Here is a 20,712-nt window from a genome sequence, read left to right as displayed (position 1 = left end):
GAAGATGAGATTGCCTAAAGGAAGAATGTTTTGTTGAGGAGGAAGAAGGAGAAGGGTAGGGGATGTCTGCTACTCAGAGCAGAGGAAGAAAGACCTGAAACAGAGACTGAGAAGGAGGGAGCCTAGGCTAGAGGAATAAAAGGGAGGAGATTTTATAGAAACCAAGGGAAAAGAGGATTTTGAGAAAGGAATGCATGTACCTAACCATGCCCAATGCTTCCCAAATGACTGAGAGGATGAGGCTGCATTTTAGCTAGAAGAGTTGGTCACTGATCTTGGGAAGAATCGTTTTAGTAGAATAACAGTGGTAGAAGCTAGGTCATAATGGGTGTTAGGGCAAAATGAGAGAGTGAGAACTTGGGTCATGTATCTTAAATGGTTCTTCAGGAAGTTTGGTAGGGAAAAAAAGAACGCATTGGGATGGTAGCCGGGGTGGGAAGTAGGAAAAGCCAAGGAAGGGTTTAATTAATTAATTAGCTAATTAATTAGCAATTTCTTAGGGTGGCAGGATTGGTTTTTTTTTAAGTCTGAGATAATGTAAGCACAAAGGATGAAGAGAAGAGACCTGTGGAGAGGCAGAGGTTGCTTGAGGATATAAAACAGAACTGTGAAGACAGGCATGTGACCCCAAGGAAAGCAGGAAGGAATGGGACCATGAGGACAGGCACATGACCCCAAGGAAAGCAGGAAGGAATGGGACCATGAGGACAGGCAAAACTGTTGGCCTTTTTAGTCTTTTTTTTTTTTTTTTTTTTTTTTTTTTTGCGGTATGCGGGCCTTTCACTGTTGTGCCCTCTCCCGTTGCGGAGCACAGGCTCCGGACGTGCAGGCTCAGCGGCCATGGCTCATGGGCCCAGCTGCTCCGCGGCATGTGGGATCTTCCCGGGCCGGGACACGAACCCGTGTCCCTTGCATCGGCAGACGGACTCCCGACCACTGCGCCACCAGGGAAGCCCTTTAGTCTATTTTTAAACTTTTATTAACATGTAAAATTAATAAAATGTATCAAACACTTATATAGTGTTTATTTTCTACAAGGAATTGCACACACATTTGTTTCTTTACAAATAATAACCCATTTAATTTAATCTTCATAACAACCTTGTGACGTAGGTACAATTACTATATCTGTTTTATAGATGGGGACACTGAGGCACAGAGAGGTTAAGCAACTTAAGGTCACACAGCTAGTAATTGGCAGGGTCAAGATTTGAACCAATAAGGTTTAGAGCTTGTGCTCTTAACCATTATTTTAGACTGTGTCTCCCGCTTTTTTTGTCTTGTATTTGGAGAGTACTTAAAGAAGTATCTTGATGTCTGAAGTTAAAATCGGAATAACTAAGTGGGAAGACTGGTCCTCTGCTTATTATATGTCAAATTGGAGTTTTATATATATTTTACAGCACAGTGAAATTAACACATGTGTTGGTTAGGTTAGGTTGCAAGCTTTAGTGTATTTGCAAAAGAAGAATAACTTTATTAGAATTATTACTTACTTTTTATCAAGACAAGCCACCAGTGGTAATTTCTCCTTAGTGATATAATCGGAAAAGGAAACTTGTGAACATAAAATGCACATATTGAAATAAGATTAAATGCATGCATGCTGATGAAGGTACACAGTTTTGCTCAATACCTCAATCAAGAAATTTTGATAATAAAGAGTGTGTATTGACTCTCTGGTATCCTGGGAATGGATAAATGAAAGCAAAAAGAAATATCTACTTTGTATTACAGACCTATAAAATAGTTATTAAATAACTTATTCTTTTAGGTATTTTTTCCTTTACCTTTTCATCACTGCTAGGCAAAACTAATAGTTTCTATAGCTGTGTCACCAGCTAAGGGATTTCTATTGTTGTTGTTGTTAAAGTACTATATCATGTCTTGTATAATTCAGTTGTGGCTGCACAAGGGGAAGTGTTTAATGTTTGTTTATGCAGCATTGGCTGTGGAAACCACAGAGATCCAGAGAGGGACAGTGGAGAGCTAAGGATAATTAAATGGACAGTCACTGAGGTCACTTACTGATGTCTTTACTGCAGCACCATGTACATTCTGCTTTCCCATGGCAGGTTGTTTGATCATGGTTTAATAGTTAAAGCTTTGTAAAATTACAAAGAAGTCAGAAATCCTACTGGTCTCAAGTGTTATTATTTACAGTTGGACTGCTAGCAGGAGAGTGCTTAGTTTGATCAGACCGATGCTAAGCTGGGCAGGACACGTGGTGAAATCTCAGAGCTCTGTCGTCTGACCTTGGAGTAGACTACTAAGGTATCAGATTTCCAGGTGGAAAGTTCCCTGAAGATTGAAACATGATTGAGAGAATTTGACTTTTTCAACTAAACAGGTGTGGCCAAGAGGAGAGTTTTTCTCCCCTTGGAAATGTAAGGGGTCCATTATTAGGTCCTTGGAGCTAGAATGAAGGTACAATGTCAATGAAAGAGTTTTAATTAATCTGTTATCTCTCTTATGGTTTGGAATGGTATTGCCCTTGCTCTTGTATTCACTTAAAAAATTATGGGCAGTACTTTGACTGTGGGGAAGAATCTTGGGTAAGTGATTATCTCTGTTTTCAGTAGAATATGTGGAGGTGGCTCAAGGAAATTTTAGTGTATAAGGCAGCTACTCCAAATGAAGTCCAAAGACGTTAGAATTCTTCTAAGTCATTAACCCTGAGTGAAGAACCCAACCTTTTGTTAAAGGTACTTATTGCTTTGATATTAATATTATATTCTTCACATGTGTAAACTGCCCTTCCCCCAAAGTTCCAGTCCGTTCCCCAATCAATTCCCAACCTTTATTTCTTTTTAGATCCTGTTTAGCTGCTTTTTATTATAGAAATTTTTCTTTTCAGGAAACTTTCTTCCCTTTTGAAACTTGGTCTACATTCTTAAAATTGATCATTGTAGGTGGGAACCTAAGATCAAGTTGGTAAGGTAAATAGGTCTTGATATTCAAATTATTACCTGAAGAGCTAAAGTATATATTTTTATACCTGTGGTTTTACTTATTTAAAAAAATTTTGCCTCAAAGAGTAGTTTATGAGATCAAGGAATGCTAACTTGGTGGAATACTTGGGAAAGTATGAGGTGTAGGGAAAGGTGCTGTCTTAGGAAGAACATTTAAAAAGTGCTGGAAAATGTAGTTTTGTAGCTTGATGCAAGAGAGGTGAACTCCTCTCTTGCATCAATTTGCTAGAAAGGTGCTCATAATGAAAGAAAGAAGGAGAAATGAATTCTAACTAATCAACTTGCATAAGACCCAGATTCATTGTCTTTGCATGGACACAAGTCTAGATTCTTAGATTTAGAACAGCAAAAAACAAAAAACCAAACACACACACACACACACACAAAAGACAAAAGACATGAGCAAGCATTTCACAAAAGAGTTACTGCAAATGGCAATTAACGTATGAGAAGTTACTCAACCTGAATAACAATCAAAGAAATATAAATTAGGATGAACTTGTTTTTTCATTTATCAACTTGCTAAAGATTTAAAAGTTTGATAATAACTGGTATTTGAGTATATGAAGAAATGGTTATTGTCTGTTGAGGGGATGAAATGGATACCGTTTTCCTGGAGGGCAGTTTCACAATCTGAATCAAGAGCCTTTAAAAGAGCATACTTTTTGACCTAGTGAGTCTCTTGCCAAGAATTTTTATCATAAAGAAATCATCTGTGCCTTCTTGTTAAATGGTGCAGTTAAGCTCACAGTTTATGTATGCCTTCTGCTCCAAACAATGTCAATGACAGATAACACATTGAAAGAATAAAGGGTAATAAAAGAGTCATAGCTGGGCTTACAGGGAGGAGATTGTTGACCAGAAAGAGAACAAAACGTAAAGCGATAAGCTGGATTGAAACTATGGTCCTGCAGCACTTCTGGTGTGGAAACAAAAAGTGAATTTAGGTCCTATGGGTCATAGGGACTAAGCTTTACCACTTGAGATGGGACCAGAACTACGCTTACTGTGTGAAGCCAGGGGTGGAGGTGGAGTTGTACTTCTCATAAAAGGAGACTGAAAAAAGACCACGGTGTCAGGAACATAGCTTATATGGAGCTAGGGGTTTTGAGGGACAAAAGATAGGTAAACCTTCAAGAGTAGAAATTGAATCGGACTGATTGATTGTGGAGTGATGGGAGGAGAGAATGTAGTGCTCCAGATCACCATTTGTGAGGCTTGGTCCTGGACTGGTGGTATAGGGTCCTAGCAGAGGAAACTGCTGAACCACTGTGGAGGGAAAGGGGAGCACATATGGAGGAGGGGGGGATGCAAAGACAAAAAAACTGTCCACTCAGAATTAGCCTTCAAAACAAAATACTGAAATAATTAAGGAAAACAAGTGCAAAGAGAATCAACAATGTGAATAAAAATTCATTCCAGATGAGATTAATTTTATAGAAAAGTCAGACAAAGACTGAAATAATCGTGTTCAAGAAATTCAAAGGGATAAGAAAAGGCATCACGTTGATAAAAATGAGATTTAAAAATGCCCCCAAATGCAGAAATGGAACAGGAACAGCTTTACATGAAAAAGAGCCAGGTACAAATTTTGGAAATGAAAGGTATAGTCATAGAAATAATAAACTCAGTAGATGGGATGAATTTTAGCCCTGACACAACTAGAAAGAGAATTGATGAATTGGGGGAGACTACTGAGGAATTCACCCACAATGTAGCATAAAGAGACAAAAGATTGAAAAAAAAGAGAGCAGTTGGGAGACTTGGAGGACAGACTGAGAGATTCCACCAAATGTCTAATAGTAGTTCCAGAAAAGTAGAATGAAGAATATGATGGAGAAACAAAATCTGAAGAAGCAAGAGTTGAGAATTTTCCTTATTTAAAGAAAGACATGAGTCTGATACTCTGAGCAGTACCATCATGTTGAAACTGGAATGTGAGGGATATAAAGAAAAAAAAATCCCTGAGAGATTCACACTCCAAAAATGCAGTTTATATACAAAAAGAAGGTTCTTATTAGATGGCAATTTAAGTAATGTGTATTTTTCTAAATATCTATTTCACCTAAGTTAGTTCTCAAATGTATCATATTTTCATATTATTCTTTTTTTTTTTTTTTGCCGTACGCGGGCCTCTCACTGTTGTGGCCTCTCCCGTTGTGGAGCACAGGCTCCTGACGCGCAGGCTCAGCGGCCATGGCTCACGGGCCCAGCTGCTCTGCGGCATGTGGGATCTTCCCAGACGGGGGTACGAACCCATGTCCCCTGCATCAACAGGTGGGCTCTCAACCACTGTGCCACCAGGGAAGCCCTGAAGAGTTTTTATAATGCAGCGAGGTTGTATTTTGTCAAATGCTTTTTCAGCATCTATTGAAATCATCATATAATTGTTATCTTTTATTCTATTAATGTGGTGTATTACCTTTATTGATTTGCATATGCTGAACCATCCTTGCATCTGAGGGATAAATCCTATTAGGTCATAGTGTATGATCTTTTTAATGTGCTGTTGAATCTGGTTTGCTAATTATGAGTTTGAGAGTATTCCTTTTTCTTTAATTTTTGCAAGAGTTTGAGAAGAGCATTAATTCTTCTTTAAACGTTTGATTCACCAGTGAAATCATCTTCGTTGGGAGGTTTTTGTTTACTCATTCAGTCTCCTTGCTTGTTGTTATTGGTCTGTTCAGATTTTCTATTTCTTCATGATTCAGTCTTGGTAGATGAATGTTTCTAGAAATTTATCCACTTCTGTGTTATTCAGTTTGTTGGCATATATTTAATCTTAGTAGTTCTATGATCCTTTGTATTTCTGTGTTATTATTTGTAATTTCTCTTTTTTCATTTATAATTTTATTTACATCTTCTCTCTTTTTTTCTTAGTAAGCTAAAAGTTTGTCAATTTAGCATATCTTTTTTAAAAACCACTTGGTTTTATTGATTCTGTTTGTTTCTATTTTTTTTTCTTTTCTTGTCTCTCATTTATTTCTGCTCTGATCTTGGTTATTTCCTTCTTTCTGCTAACTTGAGCTTAGTTCATTCTTTTTCTAGTTCCTTTAGGGGTAAAGTTAAGTTGTTTATTGGAGAGCCTTTTGTTTTCTTAATGTATGCATTTATCACTATAAACTTCCTTCTCAGAAGTGCTTCTCCTGCATCTCTTAAGTTTTGGTATGTTGAGTTTCCATTTTTGTTTGTTTCAAGATAGTTTTAAAATTCTCTTTTTATATCTTCTTTGATCTATTGGTTGTTCAGGAGTGTTTTTTAATTTGCACATATGGTGTATTTTCCAACTTTCCTTCTGTTACTGCTTTCCAGTTTCATACCATTGTAGTTGGAAAAGATACTTGGTATGATTTCAGTCCTCTTAAATTAACTAAGACTTGTTTTATGGCCTACCATACATCTGTCCTGGAGAATGTTCTTTGTGCACTTGAGAAGAATGTATTCTGGATGGAATGCTCTGTATATGTATGTTAAGTACTAAAGTATACTTAAAGTATAGTTCATGTCCAATGTTTTCTTACTGATTTTCAGTCTGGATAACCTATTGTTGAAAGTGCAGTACTGAAGTTCCCACTATTATTGAATTGTTGTCTGTTTTTCTCTTCAGGTCTGTTAGTACAGTTGACCCTTGAACCACATGGATTTGAACTGCACAGGTCTACTTTTATGCAGATTTTTTTCAATAAATATACAATCAGCCCTCCATATCCACGGGTTCTGCATTCACAGATTCAACCAAGCATGAATTGTGTACTAAGTTTGTAATCTGTGGTTGGTTGAATCTCTGGATGTGGAACCCCATGAGTACAGAGAGCCAACTGTGGGACTGGGCATACTCGGATTTTGGTTTTTGAGATGAGTCCTAGAACCAATCTCCCATGGATACCGAGGGACGACGGTATTTGTTTAATATATTTAGGTGTTCCAATGTTGGGTATATATATATTTATGATTGTTATATCCTCTTGATGAATGTACCTATCTATCATGGTATAATGACCTTCTTTATCTCTTGTTGCTGCTTTTCAGTTAAAGTCTATTTCATCTAAGTATAGCTACCCTATACCCTAAGTATAGCTCTCTTTTTGTGTTCTTAAATCTTAAGTGAGTCTTTTGTAGGCAGCAAAGAGTTGTGTATTGTATTTTTTTAAATCCATTTGTCTACTCTGTGTCTTTTGTTTGGAGAATTTGATCCATTTACATTTATTTATTTTTAAAAATTTTATTTATTTATTTATTTATTTGTGGCTGCTTTGGGTCTTCGTTGCTGTGCGCGGGCTTTCTCTAGTTGCGGCGAGCGGGGGCTACTCTTTGTTGCGGTACATGGGCTTCTCATTGCAGTGGCTTCTCTTGTTGTGGAGCGCGGGCTCTAGGTGCGTGGGCTTCAGGAGCTGTGGCTCGAAGGCTCTAGAGTGCAGGCTCAGTAGTTGTGGCGCATGGGCTTAGTTGCACCGCAGCATGTGGGATCTTCCCGGACCAGGGCTTGAACCCGTGTCTTCTGCATTGGCAGGTGGGTTCTTAACCAATGCGCCACCAGGGAAGCCCCTCCATTTACATTTAGAGTGATTATTAATAGGAAGGGACTTACCAATGCCATCTTTTAAATTGTTTTCTGGCTGTTTTGTAGTGCCCTTGTTCATTTCTTCCTCTCTTGCTGTCTTCCTTTGTGAATTGATGATTTTCTCTAGTGGTATGCTTTGATTCCTTTCTCTTCATGTTTGTGTATCAACTGTAGGGTTTGGCTTTATGGTTAACATGAGGTTTACATAAAATATCTTATAGATGTAACAATCTATCTTATGCTGATAGTTGCATATAAAAACTACCCTTTTATTCCTCTCCTTTTATTTTTCTGATGTCAAAATTTGCCTCTCTTTGTATTGTGTATTCATTAGTAAATTATTGTAGGTATAGTTTAAAAAATATGTTTACTAAACTATTTCGGTCTTTATATTAGAGATAAGTGATTAGCACATCACCATGTGTTTTGATTTTTACTATGTATGTTATCAGTGTGTTGTATATTTCCATATATATATATATATATATATATATTTTTTTTTTTTTTTGCGGTTTGCGGGCCTCTCACTGTTGTGGCCTCTCCCGTTGTGGAGCACAGGCTCCGGACGCGCAGGCCCAGCGGCCATGGCTCACGGGCCCAGCCGCTCCGCGGCATATGGGATCCTCCCAGACCGGGGCACGAACCCGCATCCCCTGCATCGGCAGGCGGACTCTCAATCACTGCGCCACCAGGGAGGCCCCTATTTCCATATATTTTTGTGTTATTAATTTAGTGTCTTTTCATTTCAGCTTACAGAATTCCTTTCAGCATTTCTTGTAGGGCAGATCTAGTAAAGATGAATTCCCTCAGCATTTGTTTGTCTGGGAAAGTATTTTGTCTTCATTTTCGAAGGACAACTTTGCCAAATAAATTCTTGGTTGGTAGTTTTTTTCTTTCAGCACCTTGAATATGTCATCCCACTGTCTCCTGGTCTGTAAAGTTTCTGTTGAAAATCCAAAAGCCTATGGGGGTTCCCTTATAGGTAATAGGCTTCTCTTGTTGCTTTTGAGATTCTCTTTTTTGTCTTTGAGTTTTGACAGTTTTATTGTAATGTATTTTGGGTTAGATCTTTTGGGGTTGAATTTGTTTGGGGACCTATGAGTGTCATGAATTTGGATGGCCAACTCCTTCCCTATATTTGGGAAGTTCTCAGCTATTATTTCTTTAAATATTTCTTTAAATATGCTTTCTGCCCCCCTTCTCCCTCTCTTTCCCTTCTTGGACTCCAGAGGTTCACAGACTGCTTCTCTTGATGGTACCTTCTTCACTCTTTTTCTTTTTTTTCTTTGCTCTCCTCAGACCCAATAATTTCAAAAGTCCTGTTTTCTCTTCACAGATTCTTTCTTCTGTTTAATCCATTCTGCTGTTGATACTCTCTGTTGCACTTTTTATTTCATTCATAATTTCATACATTTAGCTGTATTTTTCAGCTCCATAATTTGTTTGGTTTCTTATCATTTCTGTCTCTTTGTTTAACTTCTCATTTTGTTTGTGAATTTTTTTCCTAAATTCTTTGAATTGTCTTTCTGTATGTTCTTGTAGCTTATTGAGCTTCCTTAAATCAACTGTTTTGAATTCTTTATTAGGCAAATCATAGACCTCCATGTCTTTGGAGTCAGTTACTGGAAATTTATTGCTATCCTTTTTTTTTTTTTTGCGGTACACGGGCCTCTCACTGTTGTGGAGCACAGGCTCCAGACACGCAGGCTCAGCGGCCATGGCTCCTAGGCCATGGGCCTAGCCGCCCCGCAGCATGTGGGATCTTCCCGGACCGGGGCACGAACCCGTGTCCCCTGCATTGGCAGGCGGACTCTCAACCACTGCGCCACCAGGGAAGCCCTATTGCTATCTTTTGTTGGTGTCCTGTTTCCTTGATTTTTCATATTCCTTGAAGTCTTACATTTGCTGTCTTTGCATTTGAAGTAGCACTCACTTCCTCTAGTCTTAACTGACTGACTTCCAGAGAGAAATTCCTACTGTCTGCCACGATAGGGATTCTGAGGCTCTCTCAAACCTTCTTGGATACCCCTGTCCCACATTTCTTGCTCCCTCCTGTGGCAGAATTCTTAAGCTTGTAAACCTTCTCTCAGTCCTGCAAAGCACCAGGCTGAGTACTGACAGCCTCCCTTCTGCTTTTCCAAGGGCAGTGCTGAATGCTCAGATTTGTGGTCTCTCTCCAGTCCACAGATTCAGAATGGCTTTCTGAGCATGCTCACTAGAGAGCATGCAAAAACTTGCTCTCACCACCATCAGGAGTGTGCATACCTGCCACAGAATGGGAGAATGGGAGTGTTTGTGAGTGAAGCTTATGGAGAACTGGCAGTGCCCCTGGTCCAGTTGGGGAATCAGCAGATGGGACAAGCCTAGTGTCTTGTGAATGGGCCCGTTGATGGAGTCCATGATGTGGTTAATAGGATATATGTCCCTTTACTACATTCATTCCAATCCCTGGCTGCTGTTCTCTCAGCCTCTCACGCTCCCCCACCCCACCCCAGTCATGCAGCTCATGATTAAGTGAGAGAGAAATGTTCCTCTTTGGTAGCATCCCACACAGCTGGAGGAGCTGGCTACCCACTCACACGGTTTCACTTTTTACTGTGGGAGAAATCATGGGCCAAGATGGATTCTCTTAGCACTGAGCTGTGCTCCCTTGTGGGAGGGGTGACGTTGGTATGTCACACCATTCCTCTTACTCTCCTCAGTGTGTCCACTCTTGGATAGTTTTGCTCAAACACTGTGCTGGAACTTCTCCACTGAACTCCTAGACTTCCACAAAGGCTCTCTTTTCTGTGGGTGATTGTCTAAGTCGGTGTTCCCCAGGGCCTCCTGGACCTTGGCTGAGAGGAGCTGGAGCCCATTCCTGGGCCATTTCAGGGTCCACAGCTGGGGTTGAGGTCTGTATGCCTATTTCCTGACTCACATGTTGACAAGACTTCTTCTGGGTCCCTGGAGTGTGGTGCTGGATCACACAGCCCCCACAGAAGGCACTTTTGTCTGTGGTTGGATGCCAAGTTGTTTTTGTTGATGGGGGGCATACAATCAAGTGACGTCTTACTCGGCCATTTTCCTGACATCATTCTCCCCCGGCCATGTTCCTGACATCATTCTCCCCCAGGCAACATTTTTTTTTTTTTTTTTTTAATTTATTTATTTATTATTTTTGGCTGTGTTGGGTCTTCGTTTCTGTGCGAGGGCTTTCTCTAGTTGTGGCAAGCGGGGGCCACTCTTCATCGCGGTGCGTGGGCCTCTCACTGTTGCGACCTCTCTTGTTGTGGAGCACAGGCTCCAGACGCACAGGCTCAGTAGCTGTGGCTCGTGGGCTTAGTTGCTCCGCGGCATGTGGGATCTTCCCAGACCAGGGCTGGAACCCGTGTCCCCTTCATTGGCAGGCAGATTCTCGACCACTGCGCCACCAGGGAAGCCCGCAACATGTTTTTTTTAATGATTTGAATCCTTTTAAATATAGTGATATCAAGATATGGTCTATCTTGGCAAATGTTCTATGTGTATTTGAAACAAATGTGTATTTTATTTTGCTGTTTGGTTAACTGTTATATAAATGTCAATTAGGTCAAGTTAGTTTATGGTGTTGTTCAGGTCTTCTGTATTCTTACTAAGTGTTCGAGTACTTGTTCTGGCAATTATTGAGAGGGGTGATATTGACTGTAATTGTGGAATCATCTACTGTTGCCCTTGAACAACATGGGTTTGAACTGTGTGGGTCCACTTATAATGTGGATAGTTTTCAATAGCAAATACTATAGTACTACATGATTCTTGATTGGTTAAATCTGTGGAAGCAGAGGAACCACGGATACAGAAGGCCGACTATAGGTTATATGTAGATTAACCCCTGTGTTGTTCCACGGTCAAGCATATTTCTGTTTGCTAGTCTATCAATTTTTGCTTAATGTATTTGATAGATCTGTTATTAGTTGCATAGATATTTAAGACTGGTATGTTCTCTTGATGAATTGATTCCTTTATGATTGTGAAATGACTCTTTTTGCCTCTAATAATATTTTTTGCTCTGAAATCTATTTTGTCTAGTATCAGTATAGCTACTTCAACTTTCTTTTGATTAGTATTACTGTGGTAAATATTTTTTTCATCCTTTTACTTTTTAAAATCTTTTTTTATTGTGATAAGATATGCATAAGACTTTTTAAAGTGTACAGTTTTGTGGCATTAAGTACATTCACATTGTTGTGTCCATCCTTTTACTTTTAATTTATTTGTTTCTTTATACTTGAGGTCAATATCTTATAGGCAGGATATAGTTGGATATTGATTTTTAGAATTTAATCTGACAGTCTCTTCTTTTTAACTGAATTGTTTAGACTATTTATATTAAATGTGATTGTTTAGATGGTTGGATTTAATTCTACCAGTTTACTTTTTTGCCCTTTGTTCTTTTTTATTCTCTATTTCTGTCTTTTTGGTTTGATTTTTCATGATTCTGTTTTATCTCCCTTATTGGCTAGTCTCCTATAACTCTTTGTTGTTGTATTATGGTTGTTTTAGGGTTTCTAGTATCCATCTTTATCTTAATAGAGTCTTCCTTGAAGTGGTACTATTGCACTTCACATGTAGTTTAAGAATCTTACAATATAATTCTGCTCTGTTTTAACTGTTGTGTTATTGTTATTATATGTTTCACTTCTACATATATTATAAACCCGGCAATGTACTATTATTTTTGCTTTAAATAGTTGTCTTTTATAAAGATTATATAGTAAGGAATAAAGTCTTTTCTATTTCAGATGTAGTTATTACGTGTGATGCTTTTTATTCCCCTGTGAAGACTCAGATTTATCTAGTATCATTTTCTTCCTATCTGATGGTCTTCCTTTATCATTTCTTACCATGAAGCGCTGATGGTGTTGAATTTCTACTTTTACATCTGAAAAAGTATTTATTTTCCCTTTGTTTTTGGAAGACATTTTGGCTTGGGATAGAAACCTAGTTTGACAAATTTTTTTTTCTCTCAGTTATTTGAAAATGTTTCTTCACTATCTTTGGGTAACATGCTTTCCATGAGATAGTGCATGTTATGATCTGTTCCTGTGTATTTACTATTTCTTTTTCTCTGACTGCTTTAAAGATTTTCTCTTTTTCACTGATTTTAAGTAATTTGATTATATTGTGCCTTAGTGTTATTTCCTCATTTTGTGTGTGTGTGTGTGTGTGTGTGTGTGTGTGTGTGTATAGTTGTTTGAACAACTTGAATCTGTGGATTTATAGTTTTCATCAAATATGGAGAATTCTTGGCCAGTATTTTTCTTTCTCCCATTCTTTCTCCTCTTCTTTGATGACTCTAATCATATGTATTAAACTGCTTAAAGTCATCCCACAGCTCACTGATACTCTAATAATTATTTTTTGCCTGTGTTTCCTGTTGGATAATTTCCACTGCTATGTTTTGTCTTCACTGTTCTTTTCTTTTGTGATATCTAACCTGTTTTGAATCCTATCCAATATATTTATATTTCATCTCAGACATTGTGGTTTTCCTGTCTGGAAGTTTAATTTCTTTTTCTCTATTAACCATGTTCAGTCTTTTCCCAACTTCTTGTACTTATGAACTACAGTTATATCACTATTTTTAATGTACTTGTCTCCTAATTCTGTCATCTGTGCCATTTTGGGGTCAGTTCCAATTGACTGATTTTTCTCTTCATTATCACTCATATTACCTTGCCTTATAGTCTTGTCTTCCTTTCCATGCCTTGTAGTTTTTGATTAGTTTGGTATTTTCAGTCTTACTTTAAGCTGTTTATAAAGGAATAGAGCAGTAGTCCAGGGCTAATTTTATACCACTGTTGAGGCAAAATCCTCCTGAGAATTCTTCCTGATTTGTGGATTATGAGTTTTTTTTTTACTCTAACTGGATTTTTGGTCTACTACAGCATAGGCTCCCATTATTAAGAACTGAACAAGAAATGCTAAAAAAAAAAAATTCTTGAAAACATTGTAGAGCTACCAAAGCAGCCAGGACTTGAGAGTCCAAAAGTAGTGGTTATAAGCATTGGTTTTACATTTTAAAAATAGGATTGATTTTAATTAAAATTACTTAAAATGTTTACATTTATATGTGGTTTTTTTAAGTGAAAGATTGAACACTTCTTGAAAGATCAGATTTCTCTTGTTTCAGGGTTGTGTGGCGGAGCGTAGTGGAAATGACCTTTATACTTAGGGAATGAGATTATGAGTTGTGACCGGTAGTGTAATTTTTGCCAGTCACTTTGTATCTCTGGATGGGCCTTTGTTTCTTCATCTGTTCTAAAATTTCACAATGATTTTTATTTTTATCACCAGTGTAGTTAATCGAGGCATTTTATATATAAAGTTTTATGGAGAGTTTTTATACAGTTCTGCTGTAGTTCACCCAGGGAAATTAATGTCTGAATTTCTTATGTATATGGCATAAAGTATAATTTGATGGGTTACACATAGGATTGCTTATAAATAATTCACAACTAATAAATAAAACTGTCCTTTTCAGACATGGGTAAATAACAGTTGCAAGTGGTTGCCAAAGTGTACTGAGGGTTTTTTATGTGCTTGGCAATGTTCTTAGATCTCTGCATGTACCACCTCATTTATACATCACAGGGAGATACACCAGTCCCAAATCATATATCTATGCTGGTAGTACGGGTGTTAGGCTTAACAGCTAGGCTTCTTAGATGCTCATGCTTTGTTATAGACCCCTTCCTCCATTTGAATACCATTTGCTGAGTATCTGCATAGTTTATAGTTTATAAAATGCACTAACATATATGATGAATTTTATTTCATCTTCACAACGCCCTGTGAAACAGGGTTTTACGGATGAGTGAAGTGAGGTTTGGAGAGGTTGATTCAGGTGTGGTACCACATCTAGGAAGTGATAGAGTCGGAATCCAAATTCTACTCTTCCCTCCAAATTGTTTATTTTTACCGTGCCGTATTTTCAGTGAGCAAAGGAAAGCGAATGAATGCTCTTTGTTGAGATACTTTTTTTTTCTTTTTAAAAGCAAATATGGAATATGAGTATATGAAATATTTATTTATACTTCTTTTGGCTTAGCTACTTCTCACTCATCTTTCTGGTATTAGTTTTGATGTGTCTTCCTTGGGGAGATTTTCCTTACTTATGCTCTGCCCAAGGACTAGGTCAGTTTTCCTACTTATTATTTGAAACCCTCAGAAGATCAGGTGCTTATTTTTATATTGAACATTCATAAGCCTTTATTTGTGATTGTATTTTGAAGACTCAGACAAAATTAATTTTTTACTGAACCTGACAAAATATGATTCATAGTTTAAAAATTATGTGGGAAATGAAAAATGGATAAAGAATAGGGGCTGTTAGTATAATCTGACGAGGCTGAAGAGACAGCAGTGGGATGGAAAATACACTTCATCTGTGAAAGATACACCTTCACATTATGAGTCATGATCCAGTTAATCTTTTTAGGTAATAACTGTAAGATTCGCAAACTATATGCCTATTTGACAAGATATGGAAGCTCAGATACAACTTAACTTTTCACAGTGAGTCAGAAGCTTATTAGGGTTAAAGTTTCTGACATCCAACCTTTATGGTTTTGAGTTGCAATGTGTTTTACTTAAGGCCTTGTGTCTGTGTACCCTTTCCTTGCAGGAGCTGCGGAGGTGGTTGTAGCCCTCATGGAGGGGTCTTCAGTGCTCCTCCTGCAGGTGGGAGAGCCGAGGCTTTGCACCCCCTCTGGCTTTCTGTGTGGCATGTGTGAACAGCTTGACGTATTTGACACTAGGGTGACAGCAAAGAAGCTGTGAGCAGAGCAGTGTGCTGTAAGGCCCAGCTGTGTGGATTTATCTGCATCTCAGGCGGAGGAGCAGCAGTTAGCCAGATCTGACAGTCAAACATGAGCACCTTCTGCCTCCACTCCAGAGTGCATTTGAATGTCGTGTGTGTTTACTGACTGCTTGACATTTGACACAAAGAAATTGTCAGAGCTGTTTCTCTTCCCCCTCTTCACTCTTTACTGTGCTAGTCTACAAGTCTACCCCCAAAATACTTTATCATACATCACAAAAGTATGCACTGTCTAATATAAAGCCAAAATTCATGTCATGTCATTTTCATCTTTGTATTGAATTCCACATGAAGAATTAATAGGTAATATACTTGAGTTGATAATTGGTAATATGTTGCATAGGCACTATGTTTACAGAGTTCAAAAATCAAAGCAATACAAAAAGAAATACTTTGTATAGTCTTACTCCATCCCTGGCTCCTTCTAGTTGTTTCCCACCTCTGCCCCTGAGAGAGAACCACTTGCGTAGTTTGTCACATGTCCTTTATGTTTCTTTATGCAAATACAAGCAGATATTCTTTCCCTTGCCTTTCACTTCCCCATGCGTCCTGGAGAGCTCTTTGTTTCACTAAAGGGAGCCTCCTCGGTCTTGTTTACTGTTGCTTTGTATTTCATTGTGTGGATGTACCAGCGTTTATTTAACCATCCTCTGTGGATGGACACTGGCACTGTGTCTAATCTTTTTTTTTTAGTTGGGATATAATTCACACACCATAAAATTCAACCTTTTAGGTATGCAACTAAGTGGTTTTTAATATGTTTCCAAGCTTCTGGTCTACAAATAGTGGTCCAGTGAGTAAACTTGTACGTACATTCTTCAGAACATGGTACAAGTAAGAAATTAAAATCCTTAGAAGTAGGATTTTGGGATCAAAGGGAATGCATTTGAATTTCGATAGGAGTTGTCAGTTGCCCTGCATCGGAATTGTACCCTTGTGCACTCCTGAGTATGAGAGGGCTTGCTTCTCTATAGTTATGCTCAAAGTGACTATGCCTTTCTATAAAGCAATCTTAATTTTTAAGAAATGTGTGTTGTTCATGAACTACCAGTTTAATCTAATAATCATTCCTGATTGACTTCACCAAGGCAAATATGACCAAAGGTTCTTTTTAAGTTGATAAATAGTGCTATTTATAATTGATCTCATTAGTTAATCAGTAGAATTACAGGTTGTGAATGTTGATGTACAGAGCAGATTTCATCTGTGTGGCCTTAAGTTGAGTGATTTCCTGACCCCATTCTCTCCTGTCATAGAGAAATAACAATGCTCACAGTATTAAAATTAAAATTCCCAGTGGAACAAGACCACTTATATTCTGCTTGCTCTATGGTAGGAACATTCTTGTAGAATTTTATCCTTTCGGATACCTGCACCCCAGTGTTCATAGCAGCACTATTTACAATAACAAGACATGGAAACAACTTAAGTGTCCGTCAACAGATGAATGGATAAAGAAAATGTGGTGTATATATATATGTGTGTATATATATATATGTATGTGTATATATATGCACACACACACTAGATTATTACTTAGCTATAAGAAAAGAATGAAATAATGCCATTTGCAGCAACACGGATGGACCTAGTAATTGTCATACTAAGTGAAGTCAGACAGGGAAAGACAAACATCATATGATATCACTTAGATGTGGAATCTTAAAAAAATGATGTAAATGAATTTATTTACAAGTAGAAATAGACTCACAGTCATAGAAAACAAACTTATGGTTACCAAAGGGGAAAGGGAGGAGGAGGGATAAATTTGGAATTTGAGATTAACAGATACAGACTACTATATATATAAAAAAGACTTTTATCTTCTTGATACAGCCTTACAGGTTATAATGTTTTCTGTCTGTCTGATGCACTGGACCTCAACTGAGCTGAGAAGTGGTTTTTTTATAATAATTTTACTGAAGTATTTATTATAAGTGGAATTTCAGCCTCCAGTGTTGCTTGTTCATCTTTGGGACAGATCTCTTGCTGTTTAATCTGGTCAAGGTGGAATATGTAATTCCTAATAGAAATCTGTACCTTTGTGTTCCCTATTATATGCAGATTAGCTTTATGGACTCTCCCGAAGAGATTTTAAGGTGGTATTTGTAAGGTGGAGCCATCTCAAGGTCTGAGGTATCATGTGCATTTTAATTGTTCAAGCCTTTAACATTTTTTTAAACATTAAAACTTTTTGGGGGGCATGTAAGTGTTCTGTCTATAGAAAGGACTGGTAAAAGATTCATAGGAAAATGCAGGCTTTCCTGAACCTGAAGTGAAAATTGAGGTATAGGTTTTGATTAAGTTTGTGATGGAGTGCATAAATGTGCAAGTATAGGCGTGAAAACATCATTAGTTCTTTCTGGGTCCCAAATAATGGCTAATGTGGAAAACAGATAAACCTCTTAACCAATGATTTATATAAACCAATGGTTTGTGTTAGTATTATAGGTCCTTTGTAAAGGAAAACTCTTCATAGTTTAATTGGTAAGCCAGTCTTATTACAGATGAGAAAGTACCTTTTAGACAAAGCAGAAAGCTTTAATTATATAAACAGACTAGAATTTTACATAAGAGTAAAGTTTACTCTTTTGCCTCTCTTAGGTGAACTGGTTGCTATTTTTCTATTCCCTTTTTTCTTTATTCACTTTGGATAATTATACAAAAGATCCAGAAAGGACCTGCGTTCTCCCTGAAGGGGTATTTGCTCTGGACTACTCTGTGATGGGTTAGTGTGAGAAGGCTGCCCAGAGGTGGGAGAGGATGATTCTCAGGGCCACCATGTCTGGTTGAGCAGGTTGTTCACTGCATAAAGACGGTGCCCATTGGGACAGGTTGGGGCTAAAATCCAGTTTGTGTTCTCCAAGTCATGCTGTAGGGAGTGGGGGGCATCAACCCAGAGTAAGGCACACCATTTTCTAATTCTTAGAAAAGTGCCTTAGTGGCTGACAACAGCCTGAATAACGCATTGTACTGCAGTTTTATTTGTTTCTGCCTTTTCTGTTTTTTTTCTTTCAGAAAATTTCTATAGTATATAGATGATTTCTATGTGTATGTGTGTCTGTGTACCCGTATATATATGCTATTTATATGTCACGTACACACACACACATATCACAGATGCTTGAATATAAGGTTAGATATTCTTTGAAAAAATCCCTCATAAGGAGGGTGTCATCTTGTATGTATTTGGTTCCTTATAAAGTACTTTGTAATGCGGGGTCCTCTCTTAGTTACCTTGTTTGAACAGCACGGGTACTATTTGGAAGACATAGTAGCTTGAAATGGCCTCAGATAACACTAGTTGTGGGTGCTTGAAAAGATTTCTTTATCAAATTGGAAAAGAAAAGAAGCAAAGATATTCAAGATACATTTAGTAATTATTCTAGGGATGAAAGATCACTTTTAAAAAGTAATGTGTAAGTGGATATGATCTCAAATAAATGTATACAGGATGAATAAATTCTCCAAATACCCTGACATTATGTAAATGGATACTTGTGGCTTGGTTGGAGAGTTTCAGTGATAGTAAGGATTCGAAAACTGCTGTGTCTCAAGCAGATTATACAGACCAAAAGATTTGTTCTGGAAAACTGATTGGATAACTCAATTTGAGTTTGATTGGATAACTCAAAAGGTGACTCTGGTGATGAAGAAAAAGACCCTGATGTTAAAGATACATGTCAAGAGTGAAGCAAATTGCTTCCTGAAATGTGAGAGTGAATAAAATGATTATGTCTAAGTTAATGTTTTATGTGGTGTATAATTTAAATGCATGTAATTAAATTAATGCATTTTATAATTGACTTTTGACTAATTTCTCTCTCGAAAAGTTTCTACATTCAAGTTGGCTAAATTTTGGAGGGTAGTCTCTTATGGGAAAAAATAAGGGATTGTCTTATGTTTTGGGTCAGTTTATATTCACCTGTAATCATTATTATTTTTAAACAGAAACTGAGGCTTCTCGAAGAGCTTGAAGACACTTGGCTTCCTTATCTGACCCCCAAAGATGATGAATTCTATCAGCAGGTAAGGTCTTTTAATATTTGTCAATTTGCACTGATTTTTTCCTGCTCTACCTTATTTTACCTATGAAGCCACTGTGGTCTAGAGAGGTTAAATGAGAGGTGAAATGGTCTGAGTTGGTCATCCAGTGTCTCCTCACCCCCAGAATATATAAATTCCTGCACAGTCTGCTTTCTGCTCTGAACTTAGTGCTTTAGCACAGTCGACTGTCTTTTCTTCCCCGAGCATCCTGTGTTCTTCCTCACTCCTTGTCTCTGCTTCTTCTGTTTCTTCTGCATAGAATATTCTTTTGCCCCTTATCCTGTTGCCAGATGACTAAGTTTTCAAGACGTCACTTAAACATCGCCTCCTTTGTGAAAGTTTCTTTACTTACCTCACCTACTAATAGAATTGATTGCCCTCTCCGCTTGCTCCTTGTAACTTATAAATAACTTGATTGTACCTATCACCTTGTATTGCAGTTGTGCGATTCTGTCTCTCCCCCTGAATTAGTCAGCACTCTTTCAATTACAAGTGACAAAGTCACAAACAAATTCATTGTGACATAAAAGGGAATTTATTGACTTACTTAACTTAGATGTCAAGGAGCACATGGCCGAATCCAGTTTCTCGAAAGATGTCATCTGATCACTGTTTTTCTGTTTCTTGGCTTGGCTTTTTTCTGTGTGGCTGCATGCTAGATAGGCTCTCCCCTGATAGTACAGGAGGACTCTGACAGCCCAGGGGGTATGTGGTCTTAAGCACATTGGATCTTAGAAGAAGGTGGTGATTTCTTTTTTCCTGGTCTGTCTGATTCCCCCAGTAACGATCTCGTTGGCCTGGTTAGAGGCATGTGCCTATCCCTGAATCAGTCACTGTGTTCAGGGGAGTGAGATGCTCCTGTTTGCCTGGCCTAGTTTCTGCACCCACTCTTGGAGTAGGGTTGGAGTATGACCATTCCCACTCACATTGCATGGAGTGTGAGTCAGAGATGGATGGTTTTCCCAAAGGAAAATTGGAGCCCTGTTCCAAAGAAGGAAAGAAAGGCATGCTGAGCAGTAAAAATAGTACCTTTTCATCTCTTCTTTCCTACCAGAATGTTAGCTCTTGGGGTATAAGAATTGGGCCACATCAGCTTGGTTTCTCCAGCACCTAGCATATGCTTGTCGTGCATATAGCTGATTCTCAGTAACCATGGAAAGAAGAAAGAATGAGCTTACCCATCTAGAATCCCAGGTCTCCCTTGCATTCTCAGTTCCAGGACATCATCTGTCATCTCCATTGTCATTAGAACTTCACTACCTTTCACCTGGTCAGCCCTTTTATGGATT

General features: G+C 38.1%; 1 protein-coding gene across 1 annotated transcript in view; it reads left to right on the top strand.

Moving 5' to 3' along the window:
• The window catches only part of FTO (FTO alpha-ketoglutarate dependent dioxygenase), a 372,431-nt gene that overhangs the window by 76,371 nt on the left and 275,348 nt on the right, over positions 1–20,712 (top strand). Inside the window, exon 2 of the mRNA XM_082607937.1 lies at positions 19,328–19,405. Within this exon, the coding sequence (XP_082464063.1) occupies positions 19,328–19,405 (78 nt within the window). The remainder of the gene's footprint in view (positions 1–19,327; positions 19,406–20,712) is intronic.

Source organism: Mesoplodon mirus (assembly GCF_964341445.2).
Source record: "Mesoplodon mirus genome assembly, chromosome: 19".
In the NCBI taxonomy this organism is placed as follows: domain Eukaryota; kingdom Metazoa; phylum Chordata; class Mammalia; order Artiodactyla; family Ziphiidae; genus Mesoplodon; species Mesoplodon mirus.
This window is presented reverse-complemented; position numbering and strand designations above follow the sequence as displayed.